This window comes from Symphalangus syndactylus, chromosome 14, assembly GCF_028878055.3.
Source record: "Symphalangus syndactylus isolate Jambi chromosome 14, NHGRI_mSymSyn1-v2.1_pri, whole genome shotgun sequence".
NCBI lineage: Eukaryota > Metazoa > Chordata > Mammalia > Primates > Hylobatidae > Symphalangus > Symphalangus syndactylus.
In genome coordinates this window covers 117,437,692-117,457,239 of record NC_072436.2, presented here as the reverse complement: position 1 = coordinate 117,457,239, position 19,548 = coordinate 117,437,692, and the positions used below count along the sequence as shown (strand labels likewise).

At 64.4% G+C, this 19,548-nt stretch overlaps 2 protein-coding genes across 2 annotated transcripts; one reads left to right on the top strand and one right to left on the bottom strand.

The window, feature by feature from the left end:
* Positions 1–6,955: 6,955 nt before the first annotated feature.
* PERCC1 (proline and glutamate rich with coiled coil 1) lies at positions 6,956–7,761 on the top strand. The gene has a single exon (XM_055243152.2). The coding sequence runs from the start codon at positions 6,970–6,972 to the stop codon at positions 7,759–7,761; it is 792 nt and encodes a 263-aa protein (XP_055099127.2). The 5' UTR covers positions 6,956–6,969.
* A 957-nt stretch (positions 7,762–8,718) lies between these two features.
* On the bottom strand, positions 8,719–19,281 carry CCDC154 (coiled-coil domain containing 154). Its single transcript, XM_055243469.2, is given in 22 exon segments — positions 8,719–8,866; positions 9,000–9,184; positions 9,422–9,508; positions 10,272–10,333; positions 10,336–10,388; positions 10,748–10,820; positions 10,988–11,111; positions 12,240–12,305; positions 12,308–12,379; positions 12,475–12,598; positions 13,040–13,153; positions 13,231–13,364; positions 13,446–13,526; positions 16,743–16,774; positions 16,777–16,856; positions 17,205–17,300; positions 17,586–17,626; positions 17,830–17,919; positions 17,921–18,008; positions 18,131–18,497; positions 18,680–18,901; positions 19,104–19,281. Coding segments are annotated over 22 exon segments (2,496 nt in total). The 3' UTR covers positions 8,719–8,739.
* Positions 19,282–19,548: the final 267 nt, after the last annotated feature.

The following is a 19,548-nucleotide window of genomic DNA, read 5'->3' as shown; positions in this document are numbered from 1 at the left end:
GACAGCAGAGTCGGGGGCAGAGCTGGAAGGTATAGGCAGGGGCTGAGGCTTCACTCGGGGGGCGGGCCAGCCTCTGAGGGGCCAGGCCACCAAGTTAATCTCAGTCTCAAACAGAAATGAGACACCTGGGAAGCGTGTGACATGGGCGTCCCCCGTCCCACTCAGCCCACTGTGAAGACTGGAAGACGCCACCCCTGGGTTCAACAGTGCCCCAAATTCATGTCCCCTCAGAACGCAAGAACTTGACCTTGTCTGGAAACAGGGTCTTTGCCAATATCATTAGTTAAGACGAGGCCCTTCTGGACCAGGGTGGGCCCCAAATCTAACACCCAGAGTGCTTACAAGAAGGTGAGATGAGGCCGGGCGTGGAGGCGCACACCTTTCATCCTAGGACTTCGGGAGGCCGAGGGGGGATGATTGCTTGAGCCCAGGAGTTTGAGACCAACCTGGGCAACATAGACCCCATCTCTACAAAAAATATAAGACAGAAGTTGAGGGGAAAGGACAGACAGAGACGCCCGTGGGGAGGCCAAGGCAATGACAGCAGCAGAGGCTGGAGTGAGGCGCCGACAGCCCAGGCATGCTTAGGACCGCTGGCAGCCACAGGGGAGGGGAGACAGGCATGGAATGGATTCTCCCCGGAGCCCTCGGAGCAGGGTGATGCTGACGTCTTGGTTTTGGACCTGCGGCCTCTGGAACCCTGAAGAAACCCAGTGTGTGGTGGTTGGTTGTGGGGTCCCAGGACACAAACACAGGGGCCCAACCAGAGGGGCCCCACTCCTGACAGCAGCCACGCCAGAGCATTCCTGCGTCTTTTTTTTTTTTTTTTTTCCTGAAATGGTGTCTCTGTCACCCAGGCTAGAGTGCAGTGGCGCTATCTCAGCTCATTGCAACCTCTGCCTCCTGTGTTCAAGCGATTCTCCTGTCTCAGCCTCCCGTGTAGCTGGGATTACAGGCGCCCGCCACCACACCCGGCTGATTTTTGTGTTTAGCAGAGACAGGGTTTCATCATGTTGGGCAGGCTGGTCTCGAACTCCTGACCTCAGATGATCCACCCTCCTCGGCCTCCCGAAGTGCTGGGATTACAGGCGTGAGCCACTGTGCCCGGCCAAACTTTTTTATTTTTTTGTACAGAGTCTTACTATGTTGCTTAGGCTGGTCTCAAACTCCTGGGCTCAGTGAATCCTCCCACTTTGGAGGAGCTGGGACTCCAGGCGTGAGCGCACCGCAGGCTCGCATGGTGCCCATCTGCCCCCCGTGGCCTTTGACTGGTGGGCATTGACGCACCCCCGCCCCCCGAATGCTGTGTCTGCTTGACCCCCGGTGGGAAAAGCCACAGCCGGATGTGCTGGGGCGCCTGTGTCCCCGGGGCCCTGCTCTCCGTGGTGAGTCCAGGTGGAGCTGGCACTGGCCCTGCCCAGAAAGCTGCTCTCATCCTCCCCCTCCCCCAGGGACGTAAACCAACACCTCGGCCTTCATTATCTCAAAGCACACAGAGAAATTTCGTGGGAGGCCTAATGTCCCGCTAATGGGCGGCGGAGGCTGCAGCCCTCGTGTGCCTAATGGCGGGTGACTAGCCGCAGAGCCTCTTGAGAGCTGGCATATTGGAGCTATTGATTTTCGCCAGGAAGATCAATATGGGGTCCGTGGGCACAGCAGGCATGCTGCACTTGGAAGGGCAGCGCCTTCCCCCAGGGCCTGAGGCCCCACGGCAAGGGTGGGAGCCGGCAGGGCTGTGGGCCGGGAGCTCGGTTGGGCCCGATGCCGCCCCCCAGGAGAGGCGCGCTGGCCGCAGATGCTGGAAGTCGCTCGGGCCCAGCCCCACTGCCAGGGCCTCCTGTGCTCCTCAGCCCGGCCCCGGCCGCCCGCCCCACCCCAGGCAGAACACAGGCAGGCAGTGGTGTGGGACATGCGTTTTTCCACCATCCCAGATGCCCTAGAGGCTGCTGCCCCACCCAGCCTCACCAGAAACCGCAGTCACCTCCACCTGAAGGCCTCCCGAGTCTCAGAACTCAGGAGTAGGGAGCTAATTAGCGAGGGGCTAATTCATCCACCCCTCCCCCAGGGGGTCCCCATATCCCACCCTCGCCCCTCCGGCCACCCCTGGGTTCCCCTTCACTGCCTGCTTGGACCGGTGCAGTGGCACTGTCAGCCCTGAGTGTCAGGCCAGCTCCCCGGGAGTCCACGCCAGTCCCACACTGCTCTGCCCCAGCACCTCCTCCCAAATGCCTGTCTGCTCCGGTTTGCGCCCACTCTAGAATTTTCCGTCCCAGACTGGGGTTTTCTCTGTGGTTTCTTGTCAGGCAGAGCCGAGCATCCAGACAGCTCCGGGACGGCGGGGTCACGGGCAGAGTCACAGGCAGGCCCCCGGCACCCGAGTCAGAGGACAGTGGGAAAACCCAGGGCCATGGGGCAGGAGCAGCGTGCGGCCTTTCTGGGGAAGCAGGTCACCCCGCTGAGGCTTTCTCTCCAGGGACAGGGGAAGCGCTGAGGTTCAGGCAGCCCCGGCTCCCCCGCCTCCAGCATCCAGAGGCTCCCGCGTCCCGCTCCTGGCCGCTGCCTCCAGCGCCAAAGCCAGCAGCGAGGCCTCTTCCATCCTCTCAGTCTCCTGCTCCCTCCGACAAGGATCCACCAGGTGACCTCCTGTCTCTAGGTCATTCGCTTAGCCACACCCACCGTCCCTCAGCTGTGTCGTTGCGGGGGGGTTCAGGCGCGGACGTCTTGGGGCCATCACAGGGCCGGTGTTTCCAGGCTGTCCGCTCTGGAGGAATCCCTTCCGCTTCCCAAGGCTTGCCCGCCGAGCCCCCGCACACACCTCCCTCACGAGGGGCTGGGTCTCATTTCCTTACCCTCGGCATCCAGGACGGCGACCAGCACCGACAAGGCCAGTAACTGAGCGAGCTGAGGACCACCTGCGCTCGAAGCCTGGGCTTGCCGTTTCCCGCAGCCCGCGCCTTTCAGGGCAGAACACAGGGGCCCACAGGCCCTTCTGGGTCCTCCACTGGAGTTCCCTCGGTGCCCCTGCTAACCCCATCCCTGCTGAGACCCGCAAGGTGGAGGCCTGCAGTGCCCAGACCCCAGGCTGGGTTGGTTCCCACCCTTCCCTCCGCAGGCCCCGGCCATTCCACAGCATGCGGCAGAGGGCGCTGCAGCCACTGCCAGGAGCGGCAGAACCCCCACCCTCTGCAGGTCCGGACCCGGGGTTCTGAGCCACGAGGGCGGGTTGCACCCAGGGCCCCAGGCCAGAAGCTCCCCAGGTCGGGAGGGGCAGGGGCTGTTTCTGGTCAGAGATGGGGGCCTAGGGCCCTGAACCCCAGGCAGCTGCAGGTCCTCAGCGACAGCTGGATCAGAGGGGAGCTGGTAAGGCTGGCAAAGCCCCCCACAGCCAGGGCATGGCCAAGCGTCCTCAGACCCTGGAGTCTCAGGGCGGCCCCCATGAAGCCAGGGACAGAGGCCCCTACACGGTTTGGACGCTCAGGGCTGAATATGGCCAGATGCACCTCACCTGGGGCACGGGCTCACTGGGCTATGGGGTCACCTGGCTGTGGGGTCACCTGGGCTGTGGGCTCACCGGGGCGTGAGCTCGGTTTCTGCCTGTGAAGGAGCAGTAAGGAGAAGCCGTAACTGGTGGCTCTGCGGATGCTGTCCCTGTCCCCCCTCCCAGCAGCCTCTCCTGGGACCTGCAGGTGACCCCACCCCTCACCATGAGACCCATGTGGAGGCCGCCGGCCTGCCCTCTGCAGAATCTCACTCTTAAGCTTGAACTTTTCGTTTCCTGTCCCTTCCCTCGAAGCCGGGGGTCCTGACTGCAGCCCCCGGACACTGAGTGGTTGCATTGACTGCCTGAGGCTCCCTGGGATCTCCTGCCTTCCGGGTGCCCAAGAAATCGAGGCAGGGCCACAGGTCCCCAGGTGCAGACAAGGGCTGGGCCCATGTCCAAATCCCTGTGTGTTGGATGTCACTGGGTGAGAGGGGCTGGTCTCCCATCTGACTGGGGGACGCCTGGAGCGTAGCGGTGAGGACCAGCGTGGGGTGTGGCGTCCAGACCCCTCCTGGCCCCTGGAAGGTGAAGGCCCAGGAGCTGGGGGCTCGGGACAGGGAGTGTTGGGGCCAGGCCAGGCCGGGGGCTGCTGTCCCTTCCTCAGAGCCGGAGTCCCTGGGAAGGATGCTGTGGAATCCTCCCAACCTGGGCCACTTGGGGCTGCTCTGGGGGGCACAGTGCCAAGCGGGGACACACATGGCGAATGCCAAGGTCAGGGACAGTCACATGCGGGTGGCGCCTGTGCGGCCTGAGCCGTGTCCCCACAATGCATGTCCACCTTGGGTCTCCGAATGGGACCTCATTTGGAAGCCCTGCAGGTGTAACTGGTGAAGCTGAGGGAACATTGGGTGGGCGTGGGCCCTAAATCCAGGGACGGAGTCCCCCTAGGAGGGCAGAGGACACACACAGGGAAGACCCCGTGAAGACGGAGGCATAGACTGGGGAGACACAACCACGAGGTGAGAAGCCACTCCTGGCGACCGTGGACCAGGACCTCTGGCCTCCTGACCTGTGTTCCAGGCCGCCCAGGTGTGGTCATTGTCACAGCAGTCCCAGGAAGCTAACAAGGCCCCCACCGTGGAACAGCTGGGGCCACCCAGGAGGAGCTAGGGAGTTGGTGGGAGCGGCAGAAGCCCTTGAGGACGCTTCTTGGGGAGGCTTTCCTGGGAGCAATAGGTGAGGGGAGAGTTCCCAGCCCCCCATTCCCACCCCAGGGGTGGCTGCAGCTGAGGAAGGAAGGCCCCTGGGAAGAAGCCTGGGGAAGCAGGGGGTTCCACCATTAAGGATCGATTGCAAACACCTCTGAGCTCTGGGCAGGTGGGCGGCGGCAGCCCAGCAGGTGTCCTGGTAGCCACTGGGCCAGTGGAGATGGTCATGGCCGTCCAGGAGGTCCCGATGGCCGAGGGAGCTGGGCAGGTGCTCCAGGAGCCCCACCTGCAGCCCACACACCGGGCCCTGGCTGGGGGTCCCTGGGCCCTCGCTCCCTTCCCCTCCCCCTTCCCCAGGGCCCTCCTGCGGCCGGGAGTGCTGTTCACCCCGCTGGCTGCAGAGGCAGGATGTCCTCTAGAGAGGCCTACTCCAGAACTCAAAATAGCATGAAATTTAATTTTCCGCCTATTTGACAAGGCTGGGTCCGGGCTCCAGTCAGCAGCAGAGATAAGGGTCCCGGGGCCCGGGGGTGAGCCAGCTGCGCCCGCACAAACACTCCACGGTCCCCAGGCAGGCCGCATGCAGGTGAGGCGGGGGGCGTGCTCCCCCCTCAGGGCCCTGGTTGCCGGGCGCTAAAGCAAACGGGCTCTATTTGCCCAGTCTGCGATGACAATGCTGTCGCCAAATATTTGCCAGCCCCTGGCGGCTGCAGAGCGCGGCTATAAATGCTTGTGTCCAGGTGGAGGGGTGCCTGTGGAGTAAGAGCTGTCGGCCCCGGCCAGGTAGGAGCCAGGGCCTGGGGGAGGCAGGTGCTGCTGGGGACCACCACAGCACTGGGGACTTGGAGTCTGTGAGTCCTGCCCAGGGCTCTGCGGGGACCACCCACCCCTGGGAGAGTCCCCCAGAGTGCTGGGCCGGCCCAGGGCTGGGCCGGCATTGGGGCACACGGAGGGCCATGGGAGGGCGCCTGCGTCTGGGCTCTCCGTGAGCAGTCAGCCCCAAAGTCCAGCGCTCAGGACACTGGATGCCTCCTACGATGGGGACCCCAGTACTTGAGTGAGATCAGGACCACAGCTCGGCCGGCCAGGTCAGGGGGCCTTGCAGTTCACCTCCCCAACAGCCAGCCAGGAAACATCCTGACCCCGAGGAACGCCTGTCCCAGTGCCATGGATGCTCCCCGCAGCCCTCCTCCCGCCCCGCAGCCCTGCCCCCTCCCGGCAGCCCTCCCCCCTCCCCACAACCCCCCTCCCTCCCCACAGCCCTCCTCACTCCCCACAGCCCTCCTCCCTCCGCCCTCCTGCCGCAGGCTCCGGACAAGATGGGTTCAGGCTACCTGGCCCCGGGGCACCCACCTGTCCCCGCGAGGAGGGGCTGGGCAGGCCTCGTCTGTGTGGTGTGCTCTACCTGGCAGCTGGCCCAAAGGAGAGCTGCACCCACCCCACAGTCCCCGTCCAGACACCCTCCTGCCAGGCCCCTGACCCAGGTACCACACTTGAGTCCTCCTGGCCAGGTGTAGCGGCCCCTGGAGCCCACCCCTGCAGGGACCTCCCACCCCAGCTGCCTTCACCATCGCGGAGACTTCCCAATTAGGGCCGCTGGGGTGCTGCCTCCTGCTCCCTTGGAACTATGATGGCCCAGAAGAACCCCGCAGGGGCTGCACAGGCTCTGGGCTCAGTTACGGCTGACGCTTCCACTTTGATCAACAGCCCTGGAGCCCCTGGTTCTGACCCACAGCAGCCCCAGCCTGGGACCCAGCTCCGGCTCCGCAGCCCCAGCACCCCTGCCCTGGCCCGGGGGGGTCCCTGCCCCCCTGCCTGGCTTCTCGAGGCCCTGTCCCCAGGGCCTGCCTTCTCCCACCCAGCATCCTCCCCTCCCAAGTGACCACAATTCTAGTATCCCCACAATGTCCCCATGTCCCCAACTGCCCCCCACGACAGGACCACACTGCTCCCACCCAGTCACCATCCCGGGCCAGCCGTCCAGCAGGTCTCACAGTCCCTGGCCAGCCATCCCCCTCATGCCACAGCCATGAGGCCACAGTGCCCACCCCGTCTCTCTCCACGCCTCACTCCTGTGGCAATCCGTGCCCTCTACAGTGCAACTGGGAGCCCAGGAGCTGAGGAAGGTCTCTGCGGGAGGCCACAGATGTGTGAGATCCGAGTGCAGCAGCCGAGGGCGGCGGGGGCATGGCCAGGCCTGACAGGGAACCTGCCCCTCTGTCTCCCTCCCCAACCAGCGCCTGCTGCCCAGGAGGCCCCAGAAGCGTGGGACGCGCGGAGATGGCCGCTGGTGTGATCCGGCCCCTGTGCGACTTCCAGCTGCCCCTGCTGCGCCACCACCCCTTCCTGCCCTCAGATCCGGAGCCCCCAGAGACTTCGGAGGAGGAAGAGGAGGAGGAGGAGGAGGAGGGGGAGGGCGAGGGGCTGGGGAGCTGCAGCCGGATCCTCCCGAGCTCAGGCCGGGCAGAGGCGACGGAGGAAACAGCCACCCAGGGTCCCAGCAGCCCTGAGACACCGCTGCAGCTGCTACGCTTCTCAGAGCTCATCAGCGATGACATCCAGCGGTACTTTGGCCGCAAGGACAAGGGGCAGGACCCAGATGCCTGCGACATCTACGCCGACAGCCGCCCAGCCAGCAGCACTGCCCGGGAGCTCTACTACGCAGACCTGGTGCGCCTGGCCCGCGGCGGGTCCCTGGAGGACGAGGAGACCCCAGAGCCCAGGGTCCCCCGAGGGCAGGTGCGCAGGCCGGGCCTCAGCGGGGACAGGGCGCAGCCCCTGGGACCCCTGGCCGAGCTCTTTGACTACGGGCTGCAGCGGTACTGGGGGTCCAGGGCGGCGGCCGGCTGGAGCCTGAGGCTGGAGCGGAAGTACGGCCACATCACCCCCATGGCCCAGAGGAAGTTGCCCCCGTCCTTCTGGAAGGAGCCGACCCCTAGCCCCTTGGGCCTGCTGCACCCTGGCACGCCGGACTTCAGCGACCTGCTGGCCAGCTGGTCAGCCGAGGCCTGTCCTGAGCTGCCCAGCAGGGGATCCCCAACCCTGGAAGGGGCACAGCCAGCCGAGGCCTAGCAAGGGGCCGGGGTCAGAGTTAGCTGGCGGCAGCGGGGCCGTCCCTAAGGCACTGGACTCTCCTCCCGTCCTCCTGGGAAGAGCCTCCTCCGTCCCTCACAGCCACCACAGGGCAAACCCAGAGGTCACCAGGGCTGGGCTGGAGCGGGAGCAGCAAGGGTGGTGCCCAGACCTGGCCATGCCCTGGCCTTCAGCCCCAGCAGAGCCCTTGGAGGGGCACAGGGACCCCCAGAGCCCTGCCCGCAGAAAAGGGAGGCTTGAGCTCAATGGGCCCCACCCACCAGGGCCCCCAGGGGAGGCTGAGGGGCCAGCCCCAGAGATTGCAGGTCAGCAGCAAGGGGCAGTGGAGGACAGAGCCCCCGAGCCAGCCCTCCCACCCCACAGAGGCCCCAGGACTGAGCGGCCCCGAACCTGCAGCCCCTCCCCTGAGCCCCCGGCAGCAGGCGGCAGGGCCGGCCACCGCAGGATGAGCGAGGGCTTTCTTGGAGAGGCAGGAAGAGGGGCCCACTGCCCAACGGAGACAGCAAACAAGGGCTGCCTCCTCCCCAGATGCTGGAAAGCTCTTCCACTGCAGGGGTGCTGGGCTGGAGGGGCTCTGAGGCAGAGCCAGGGAGCCCAAGTCCAGGGGGCTTCCCCGGGTCCTCCTCACAACCTGAGCAGGGGCGGCTCACAGCAGGTCCTGGCGGGGGCAGGCCTAGATGCTTCTGTGCAGGCCCCAGCCCAGCCCCTTCCACCCCGGGGAGCTCTGGCAGGGAAGGAGAGGGGCTGCTGAAGTGCCATGGAAAGCAACAGCCTGAAGCCAGGCTGGGCTTGGGCAGGACAGGAGGTCGTGGGGGTCAAGGGACTGGGTCCCTCCAGGCTTGGGCACCCCCGCTGCCCGGGACCTCGCTACCCCTCTCAGCCCCACAGGCCCTGGGGAGGCTGTCTCCTGGCACGCATCAGGGAACCTCGGCTCTAATGAGTGCAAAGCCGGCACGTTTATTTCTGGATGAAGAGCGGGGGTGTGAGCTGCTGCATCTGCTCCTGGCTGTGGGGTTTCTCTGGGACCCCTCCTGGCCTCCGCGGGGCCCTGAGCTGTATGAGGGACGCCTTCCAACGCAGCCACCTGTCAGGAGATGCAGCATGTGGCCCCTGCACCCCCGCCCCACCCCTTGTGGCCCACCTGCTGCCCATGGGCCCCCAGCCCCGAACCCCGACCCAAAGGCCCAGGAGGTCTCGCCGGGATCCCTGCTGCCCACCTCATGGCCTGGTGCACGCCCCAGCAGTTCACAGGTACCACCTCGCCAGGCGCCATGTCCTTGATGAAGACCCGCGGCCTCGCCAGGGATGGGAGCGCCTTCCAGCTGCCCAGTGGCATCCGCGGACCCTCCTCACTCCACAGTCGCAGCACACTCTCCCGCAGGGCGGCCATCTCCTGCGTGCACTGTGGGACGGGGACACCGGTGTCACCCAGGAGCCAGACCTCTGGGCAGGGGACGGCAAACAGGGCGCTTATCTCCCACCAGGAGCCTGGAAACCATTTATCTTCAGGGTAACCCTGCCCATTGCCAGACAGTTGGACAGACAGACACTGGCACCTGCAGCAGCACAGGCAGGGAGGCAGCAGGGCTGAGGGAGCGGGTGGGAGCTGGGCAGTGCCGGCCGGGCAGGGCGTCCTCACCAGCCGGGCCCCAGTGTTGAACCTGAGGTTCTGAATGGTCTTGTTGGCCTGGACGCAGTTTTCCAGCTTCATTATTTGGTTCTGAAACTAAACACGGCCCCGATTTGGGCACGGACAGGGCCAGTCTGCCAGCGTCCTGCTGTCCCCACAGGCGCCCCCATATCCGCTGTTGAGTGCTTACAGGTTGGGCAGGGGCCACCCGCTGAGACGCTGGTCCTCGCCCCCACTGCAGGGCCTAGGACAAGCTCCGCTGAGGAAGCCGCAGCCTGAGAGTGGCCCTGCGGGGACCTGGCCAGGGCTCAGGGTTGTTCCCACCCTTGTGGCTCCAGGCATGTGCCTCCATTTAGAACTGCCAGAGGCTGAGACAAGCTGAGGTGGCCCAGGGACAGCTGGCTTTTTTGTTTTTGTTTCGTTTTGTTTTGTTCGAGACAGAGTTTCACTCTTGTCACCTAGGTTAGAATGCAATGGCGCAATCTTGGCTCACCGCAACCTCCACCTTCCGGGTTCGAGCGATTCTCCTACCTCAGCCTCCCGAGTAACTGGGACTACAGCCATGCGCCACCATGCCTGGCTAATTTTTGTATTTTTAGTAGAGACGGGGTTTCTCCATGTTGGTCAGGAGGGTCTCAAATTCCTGACCTCAGGTGATCCACCTGCCTCGGCCTCCCAAAGTGCTCGGATTATAGATGTAAGCCACTCCGCCTGGCCTCCGACAGGTGGTTTTCTGAGCGTCTCCTGCTGGCTGGAAAATGCCCCATAGGCTGGGCGTCCTGCCTGTCCGCACGGCTGCCCCGTCTGAACCCGATGGCTCCCTTCTCTCCCAGCTGGGTGCAGGCAGCCCCAGGACTACCGTGGTCAGCTTGCCCTGCATCTCCGCGATCTTCTGCCCAGGGCTGTCTTCCTTTAGCGCTACACGGATGACAGCAGTGTGGCCAGCTCCTGCCGCATGGCCCCAAACTCAGACTCCCTGTGGGCAGCAGAGGCCGGGGCTGGCTGTGGGGTGTGCTTGGGGGTAGGGCCAGGACCGGGGACAAAGGCCACTCCCACAGCCACCACAGGGTTAAGGAGGCTCAAGGGGGCTCAGCCCTGTCACCCCTCCAGTGGGGAAGGTGGGAGTCCCCAATGGGGGGTAGAGGGAGGGGCTGGAGGCTCCTCAGAGGCTGCACCAGGGTGGCAGGTGAGCCCAGTGCTAGGCCGGGCCCGGGCTCAGGGGGAACAGGTCTGTTGTGACACCAGGGGGCTTGTGGAGAGCAGCGTGGGGACCGGCCCAGCCCAGTGACGGTCAGCAGAGCCCCTGCCCCTTTCCCAGGGCCCTGGAGGCTGTACCTGGCTTTGCCTTCAGCGGAAATCCTGAGGTCCGAGTCACTCTTATGAAGCAGACACTTGTCAGAGACACTCTATCTGAACACAGAGCCAGAAGCGGCAGGCAGCCCCAGGCGCCATCTAGTGCCAGCCTTGGCCTCGGCCTGCACAGGGAGAGGGAGGAGGGGAGAGGACAAGGTGGGGGGAGAAAGGTCCCACGCCACCTCCAAGGCCCAAGTACACCGAGGCTGGCTGTGCCTTCGCCCACCTGCTGGGGGAGGCCATCCACCTTCTCCCGCACCCCTCGCAGGTGTGCAGCGACCTCCTTCTGCCACCTGGCCAGGTCCTCCAGGGACTTCCTCTCTGCACCTTCTCATTCGGTCTTTGCCTGGGATACAGACGCCCAGTGAGGCACAAAGCCCAGAGAGGTGAGACAGACAGATGGACAGACGGACACGGGGAGCTCTGGGGGGCAGGCGGCCCCCACCTCCACTTCCAACTCAGACATTTGTGCACAGGCCTGCAGGCAGCCGGGATGGCCTGGCCAGGCACGCTCTGGAGACACATGCCAAGGCAAGGCCTGGGCAGCTGAGGGCCCGTGGGGGCTGTTCTGACCACACAGGTGCCCGAGGGAGGCAGGGCAGGCCCCGGTGGGATCCAGCCCCGAAACGCAGGGTGTCGCCCACGTTCACAGCAGCACTCATGTGTCAGTGGATGAGCGGGAACCGGGGGGCGGCGCCTACGCAATGCACGTTACACCGCGGTGGAAGGGATGAAGCTCTGTGCACAAGGCCCTGAGAAGCGGGAAACGGGATGCCCATGGGTGTCACTGCCGCAGCAGCCACAGGGTGCGTGGCTCCGTTTCGTGGAAATGTCCAGAACAGGCAGCCCCCGAGACAGGGAGGGGCCTGGCGGTCACCAGGGGAAATGGGGATGGGAATGAGCTCCCCAGAGACAGGAAGGGGCCCGGCGGTCGCGAGGGGAAGTGGGGATGGGAATGAGTGCTTATGGGGCTGAGGTTCTTCCCGAGGGATGAATGCTCTGAACTGTGAATAGACACACGGACTGTGCACCTTCACGGGCGAACCGTGTGGGGAGTGAATCCATCTCAACAGAGCTGTTACAAAGTGAACAAGAGCACGAGGGGTGGAGGCCGCTTGTCTGCCCTGCCGTGAGCTGCCCGCATGGCTGAGCCGTGGGCTGAGGCTCCAGCTTGGGCCTCAGGGGCTGCAGATGCTGGGCCGAGGCTGCTCAGCGGCTGTTGGGCCGAGGCTGCTCAGCGGCTGCTGGGCCGAGGCTGCTCAGCGGCTGCTGGGCCGAGGCTGCTCAGCGGCTGTCCTGCCCCACACAGGAGTCTCTGGGGCTCGGGGTCTCCCAGGCCCTGGGGACAGTCGCTGGATGGGATGGGAGGCTTGGGACCGGCCTGTCAGGCTCTACCCTGGGGGCAATGGTGGGCTGCGAGCCGGAGGGTTGGGGACTCCCCATAGCCCTGCCTGGCCCCTGCTGCCTGGCGCACCTCGGACAGGCTGAGGCACAGCATCTGCTTCTGCAGATGGAACCGGCTGCTCAGAGCCGGGAGATGTGTCCACTCAGCTCCTTTAGCTGCCTGGCCAGCTGCGCCACCCATGCCTCCAGAGCCTGGCTCTTCTCTCGGAGCTGCAGGGGGACAGGTGGGCGTGGGGAGGCCTGGCTGAGCGCCCATCCTGTGTGCGTGGGGGACCCCGTGGGGGACATGTTGCCCTACCCCTCACCAGCGTCAGCTCGCCATGCGTCTCCTGCCGGGCCAGCTCGCCGGCCAGCTGTGCGGCCTCCAGGTTCTGCACACAGGCGGCCAGCTCCCCAGCCCCGCTCTCCTCCAAGCGCCCCTTTGCATCCCTAGGGGTTGGGGACACATAGACACCCTCAGTGGAGCCTGCCCACCCCTCAGCCCTGGGCCAGGGAGGGGAGCTTGGCTGCTGGCTCCAGAACCTCCCAGGAGACCCTGGGATCGGAAGATGGGATGCAGTCACAGTGCCACCAAGACGGGTTCACTCCCCATGGCCACCAAGACGGGGGTTCACTCCCCACGGCCACCAAGACAGGGGTTCCCTCCCCATGGCCACACCTGAGTGCCCCAGGGAGGGCAGGCTGGGCGAGGGACAGGAGGCCCCACAGGAGGGAAGAGGGGCCGCACCAGCCAGCTGCAGCCCTCGGGATCGAGCACCCTGCTCGGGGGAGGCAAGGTCATTCCCTGCTGAGTCGGCCACTGCAGCCCCCTCCTGAGTGGGATATCGGGGTCCCCCCGCCTGACAGCACCTGAGGCCCCAGGACACCCACCAGGCCTTCTCCTGGGCCAGCAGGACGCAGCTCAGCGATGCCTGGTTCTGCTGCAGGAACTTGGTCAGCTGGGCCACGGCGGCATCCAGGCCCTAGCACTGCTCCAGGAGGTGGCTCTCTTGCCGAGGGGTGGAGGCCGCCCTGTGACCCGCAGCCCGGCCCCGGCCCCACCTGCCCGCCGCCTGCCCAGCTCCACCTCATGCTGCCCCTGCAGGGCCCGCAGGCGCTCCTCCATCAGCCCCCGAAGCTTCTCCCACCGGCTCTCCAGCTCGCCCCGCAGGCTGCCCTCCAGCCTCAGCCGCGAGCTCTCCGAGGCCTTCATTCTCTGTAGGGAGACCCCACCGTCAGCTGCAGGTCTGCGTCTGGGAAGGGGGGCGGAGCAGGCCGGCCGCGGGCAGGCTCCCACCTTCTCCAGGGCCACGCACAGCTTGGCCTCCCTCTTCAGGAAGCGCAGGTTCACCTCTTCGCCGAGCTTGGTCACCTGGGCCTGGGGCGGAGGCACATTGTCCCGTGTGCAGCCTCTGCTGGACACGCAGCCAGTCCCCCTCCTGCCTGTGGTCTCCATCAGAGTTGGAGTCCCCTGCTGTCCCCAAGCCCCGAGCCCAGCTGAGCCAGGCCTGCCATACCCTCAGCCTGAAGAAAGCCAGGGCGGGCAGGACCACTCTGTACCCAGACGACCGACCAGGCATGGGTTGGTGAAGCATCAGAAGGCCACGCTCACGTGGTGTCCAGACACACTTGGCACCCACCACCGATGCCGCCCAGGGAAGGCCCCCCAGCCGCCACCAGGCCCCGGCAGAGAAGCAGGAGTGTCGTGCAGGTGGCCCCATGCACGGGGAGCCAGGCGGGCTGGGCAGAGCCTTGAGGGCTTGTCTCCACCCCAACAGCTGCTTTCCTGCCGCACCGAGGGTCCGAAGGTGAGGGAAGGGGGAGGCGCAGCCGACCCCATCCCTGCATCTCATACACCCAAAGGGTGGGCAGGCGGCACAGGCCCTTCGTCAGCCACAGAGAGGCGCCTCCCGGGAAACTTGCCCTCCACCCAAGCCCCTGCTGGCCTCCTGCCCCTCAGGAGGTCACCTCAGAGTAGATATTTTTCTGTAAAAAGCCAGATGGTACATGTTCCAACCTCATGGGGTCTCTGTTGTAACCCTCTCAGCACAGCGGTTACAGCCCCCCACAGTAGACACTGACAACATGTAAAAAATGTTCCTGTGTGCCAATAAAACTTTATTTACAAAAACAAGCAGTGGCTGGCGCAATGACTCACTCCCACTTTGGGAGGCCAAGGCTAGTGGATCACCTGAGGTCAGAGGTTCAAGACCAGCCTGGCCAATACGGTGAAACCCTGTCTCCACTAAAACTACAAAAATTAGCCAGACATGGACAGCTGTCTGTAATCCCAGCTACTCTGGAGGCTGAGGCAGGAGAATCGCTTGAACCCAGGAGATGGAGGTTGCAGTGAGCCAAGATCACGCCACTGTACTCCAGCCTGGGCGACAGAGCGAGACTGTCTGAAAAAAAAAAAAAAAAAGGCCGGGTGCGGTGGCTCACGCCTGAAATCCCAACGCTTTGGGAGGCCAAGGCGGGCAGATCACGAGGTCAGGAGATCAAGACTATCCTGGCTAACTCGGTGAAACCCTGTCTACTAAAAATACAAAAAAATTAGCTGGGCATGGTGGTGCGTGCCTGTAGTCCCAGCTACTCGGAAGGCTGAGGCAGGAGAATGGTGTGAACCCGGGAGGTGGAGCTTGCAGTAAGCTGAGATCATGCCACTGCACTCCAGCCTGGGCAACAGAGTGAGACTCCATCTCAGAAAAGAAAAGAAAAGAAAAGAAAAAAGAAAAGAAAAGAAAAAAGAAAACTTTTTGGGAGGCTGAGGCAGGAGGATCACTTGAGCTCAGGAGTTTGAGACCAGCCTGGGCAACACAGTGAGACCCCGTCTCTACAAAACGTCAAAAAATTAGCCAGGCGGGCTGGGCGCGGTGGCTTAGGCCTGTAATCCCAGCACTTTGGGAGGCCGAGGTGGGTGGATCACGAGGTTAGGAGATCGAGACCATCCTGGCTAACACAGTGAAACCCCATCTCTACTAAAAACACAAAAAATTAGCCGGGCGTGGTGTCGGGTGCCTGTAGTCCCAGCTACTTGGGAGGCTGAGGCAGGAGAATGGCGTGAACCTGGGAGGCGGAGCTTGTAGTGAGCCAAGATCGCGCCACTGCACTCTAGCCCAGGCAACAGAGGGAGACTCCGTCTCAAAAAAAAAAAAAAAAAATTAGCCAGGCATGGTGGCATGCGCCCCCAGTCTCAGCTACGGGGAAGGCTGAGGCAGGAGGATCTCTTGAGCCTGGGGGCTTGAGGCTGCAGTGAGCTGTGATGGCAGCACCACGCTCCAGCCTAAACAACCAGGCAATACCCTGTCTCAAAACAAAAAACGAGTGTTGGCCTGGCTTTGCTGCCTCTGGCCCTAGAGAGCACTCAGACACCCAGACTCAGGGAAAGGCAGATGCCCTCACGAGTGGCAGCTCCCCGACACCTGGCACCTCGGGAATCCTCAGCCCAGCACCTCTGCCTGCTCCACACAGCCACTCAATAACTTCCTAAAGGGCAGCGAGAGGGAGGCTGCCGGCTCCGGGCAGCGGAGCTATGTGGGTGGCAGCTGGGGTGCCCCGGCAGTCCCGGCCCCGCACCCAGCGTACTGCCTGATGCGCACGGGGGCTGGCTGCAGTCCCCGGTCTCTATTTGTGGAGCTCGGACCTGGGCTGCTGAAATGTGCAGCTGCCCGTCCCCTCCCCACCCATAGCAGAGGCCCCTGCTAAGGCCACAGCGGGAGGAGGAGCCGCTCCAGCCCCGTGGGTGGGACCCTGGCTTCTAGGAACTTGTGTCCTCAAAGAAGGTGAACTCCGCTTTGTGTGCAGGGAAAGGTGGAGCCTGACAGTGGCCGTGGAAGGGGCTTCGGTGCTGCGATCTGTTGATCCAGACAGGCGCTAGCTGTGTGGGGAAGGATGGAGGCGGCAGGACACAGGCAGCTTCCTGGGATGAAGAACGCCCGGTCTGCAGCTGCGGGCCCCACGTGACGACTGAGCTTTTTTTTTTGAGATGAGGTCTTGCTGTGTTGCTCAGGCTGGTCTTGACTTCCCAGGCTCAAGCGATCCTCCTGCCTCAGATTCCCAAAGTGCTGGGATTTACAGGCGTGTGCCACTGCACATGGCCTGAGCTTTTGTTTTTTTGTTTTGTTTTGTTTTTTTGGAGTCTCACTCTATCACCAGGCTGGACTGACGAGATCTCGGCTCACTGCAACCTCCTCCTGCCGGATTCAAGCGATTCTCCTGCCTCAGCCTCCCGAGTAGCTGGGATTACAGGCGCACACCACCACACCCGGATAATTTTTTGTATTTTTAGTAGAGACGGGGTTTCACCATGTTGGCCAGGCTGGTCTTGAACTCCTGACCTTGTGACCTGCCTGCCTCAGCCTCCCAAAGTGCTGGGATTATGGGCGTGAGCCACTGCGTGCGACCCGCCTGAGCTTTTGAAATGGAGCATGTGTGGCTGAGGAACTGAGTTTTAAATTGTTTACAATTGTAGCTGATTTCAATGGACACAGCTACGTGGTGAACGGCCGCTGTATTGGACGGCACAGGCCGAGAAGGTTGGGGTCTCCTCCTCAGCCCTCTGGGCGGCCCCCCAGAAGGCTGGGCCTGCTGGTACCTGCATCCTGGCCACCTCCAGGTCCACCCTCGGCTGCTGTCCTCCTGGTTTTCCTGCAGGGCGCCGCAGGCCACCTCCCGGCCCTGCTGCAGCAAGTCGGTCAGCTTGGCTAGCCTAGAGAAATCGGCTGTGGTCACACCAGCCCAGCTGGCCGGAGGGTCCAGCAGGGTGAGGGTGACCCACAGGCTGGCAAGGCAGGAGGTGCACGACCCCCGCCCCCTGCCCCCCGGAAAACAGAGGAACGGGAAACATAGCACTGGTGGCAGGGAAGGACTGCTGCGAGTCTTCCCCACGGAGGGTCTGCAGCAGGCCCAGGCTTCCCAGCACGCTCGGCACCGAGGGTGGGTGCCCCGCTGGGTTACTGGGGACACACGGCAGGCGGACCTGTGTCTTGGCTCAGCCAGGGACTCTCAAATGACCCCATGCAAGCTCCGGAGCCAGCCGCTGGCGGTGGGTGCCCACCTGAGGCCGGCCTCTTGCTTGGCGCCCCTTCTCTCTGCCTCCTGTTGCACCTGCCTCCTCCTGAGATGAGTCAAGGATTCCCGGACCTCCACCAGCCTGGGACACAACAAGCCACTCCCGAGAGGCCCAGGCGGGCTGAGCAGCCTCTGGGGGCTGTGGGTCTGGCCAAGGGGCCCCTGTGGCCACCTCCCATGGCTTTCCTGGGCCGCTGAAGGCCACCCAGGCACGTATAAACCCACCCCTTTCTAGCTGGACCTGGATGTGTATCCCTTACTCCAGTGACACCCCGCGGGAGATGTGGACCCCCCACAGCACCTGCTGCTGCTTTCTCGCCACCGCCTCCCCGCCCTGGGCCTGTGCCCCTGGGTGTGTGGGGGGTACCTTTTGTCCAGGGCCTGCATCTGGTTCTGGAGACCAGAGAACTGTGAGGAGGAAGAGGAGGCTGTGGGCTGGACCTAGGCCTGGGTCTGGCACCTGCCCCTGGAGTCCATCCAGCTCCGGCACCACTGGCCCCTGGGAGCCCTGGGCCTGGGCGGCAGGGGTGAGCTGGTCTCAGGCCCAGGAGCAGCTGTCCCCAACACCCAGGAAAGGGGCAGCTCGACCTGTGGGTAGGGGAGCCGCTCACCTCCGGCGCCTCCTTCTCGGGGGCCTGGGCCGCCGGCCGCGCCTCCTGCTGCAACTGCCTCAGCTCTGAGCCCTGCAGCTGCACGCGGGCCCCGCACCTGGAGCAGCTCCCACAGCAGGCTCCGCGTGGCGCGCTCACAGCGCTGCTTGTGCTCCCGCAGGCAGGCCACCTCCACCACCCTGCAGCTCCACCACCCTGGCCGGGGCCAGAGTGGGCGAGTCTGGCGGTGCCCGCTGTGGAGGCGGAGGCAGCGGCGGCGGCGGCGTAGTCCTCCCGCCCCAGCGCCCCCCGCAGGGCTCACCACTGTTCCAGCTGGTTCCAGTGCTTGGCAGTGTCCTGCTCGGGGACAGAGGCCGTGGATGTCGGGTGGCTGGACTCATACCTCTCTGAGAGCTTCTCCAGGCTCAAGGGCTCGAGGCTGGCCAGGCCTCCTGCCAGGACGAGCCCCAGGTCTTCCAGGGTGACGGTGCTCAGCTGGGAAGGGGCCGATGCCCCTGAGGGGCCACTGTGGGCCGGCTCTGCAAGGAGGCGTCTTGGGAGCTTGCCCCTTGGGGCCTGGCCCCCACTGGAGCTTACGGGAGCAAGGCCCCAAACCCCCGCAGGACCCTCGCCCACCACCCAGAGCTCAACACGTCTCCTTGGGTCACACAGGATCCAGATGGGCTTGGCTCAGAGAAGTCCGGGGCCCTGCCTGAAGACACACAGCACTGGGCAGCAGGAACAAGGCAGCGCCCCACGCAGCGAGCTGGAGGGAGCCTGAGGTCAGAAGCAGAGCGGTCCCCACCCTCACACCTGTGGCAGGCCCCTCCCTGGGCCCCGCTCCTCCACTCCGCCCTCGGCTCTGGCTCACCTGACATGGCTGCTGGGCTGCACCATCCACCCTGCCTGCGGCTGTAGCCTGGGCCCGGGGCCTCTGAGGTTGCCCAGAGCTGGGCACAGGCCAGGATCAGGAGCCAGAGGAAGTCCCGTGAGAGCTCTGGGCCTTGAGGGACAAGCTGCTGCCCTCGTCTGGCTGCCTTCCCAGGGTCCCCAGGGAGGCAGGTGTGGGGCAGTGGGCTGTTCCGGAACCTTCCTTCTCTCCCCAGAAACTCATGGCTTCACAGCCCGAATGCCAGTGGAACTCTAGCCCTCAGCTCTCCCACTCCTGCAGGCACCCCCCAACTGCCTGCTTCTGGATGGATCTGAGGGTCCCCACTCCCGAGGGGGTGCAGACACGTGTCCTCTGGCAAAGGGGACTTCCTTTAGCTGCTGAGGGAGGGGAAGGAGGCCCTGACCAGGCCTGGGCAGGAGGGAGGGACGCCAGGAGCAGGCAGGCCGAGAGCCCCCGGGCACCCCAGACACAGCCAGGCCCGTGCCCGAGAAGAGAGCAGAGCCCGAGGCCTGGGCAGCGCCATCGGGATGAGGGGCACAGCCGGGCTCCACGGGAACCCCATTCTTGCTCAGCAGCCCCATTAAAAGGCAAGAAGCAGCGATGTGAATCCTAAACGCTGACTTTATTTAACCGAATATATTCAAAATATGATCATTTCCAGGTCCTCAGTACAGGACCACCGTGAGAGAAACCCAGACCGGAGCTTCCGGCGCCGACTCAGGCCCGGGAATTTTCTTCTTGCATCACTGCAGGGTGGGCACCCCGGCCCCACCCCCGCCCCCCTCCACCTGGAGCGCCTCTGCCTTGTCCCCCAGACCCACCAGCCAGGAGCCAGAGGCCCCCAGGAG

Excerpts from the sequence above, each read along its gene's own strand:
- PERCC1 (XM_055243152.2), top strand. The coding sequence starts at position 6,970 with ATGGCCGCTGGTGTGATCCGGCCCCTGTGCGACTTCCAGCTGCCCCTG.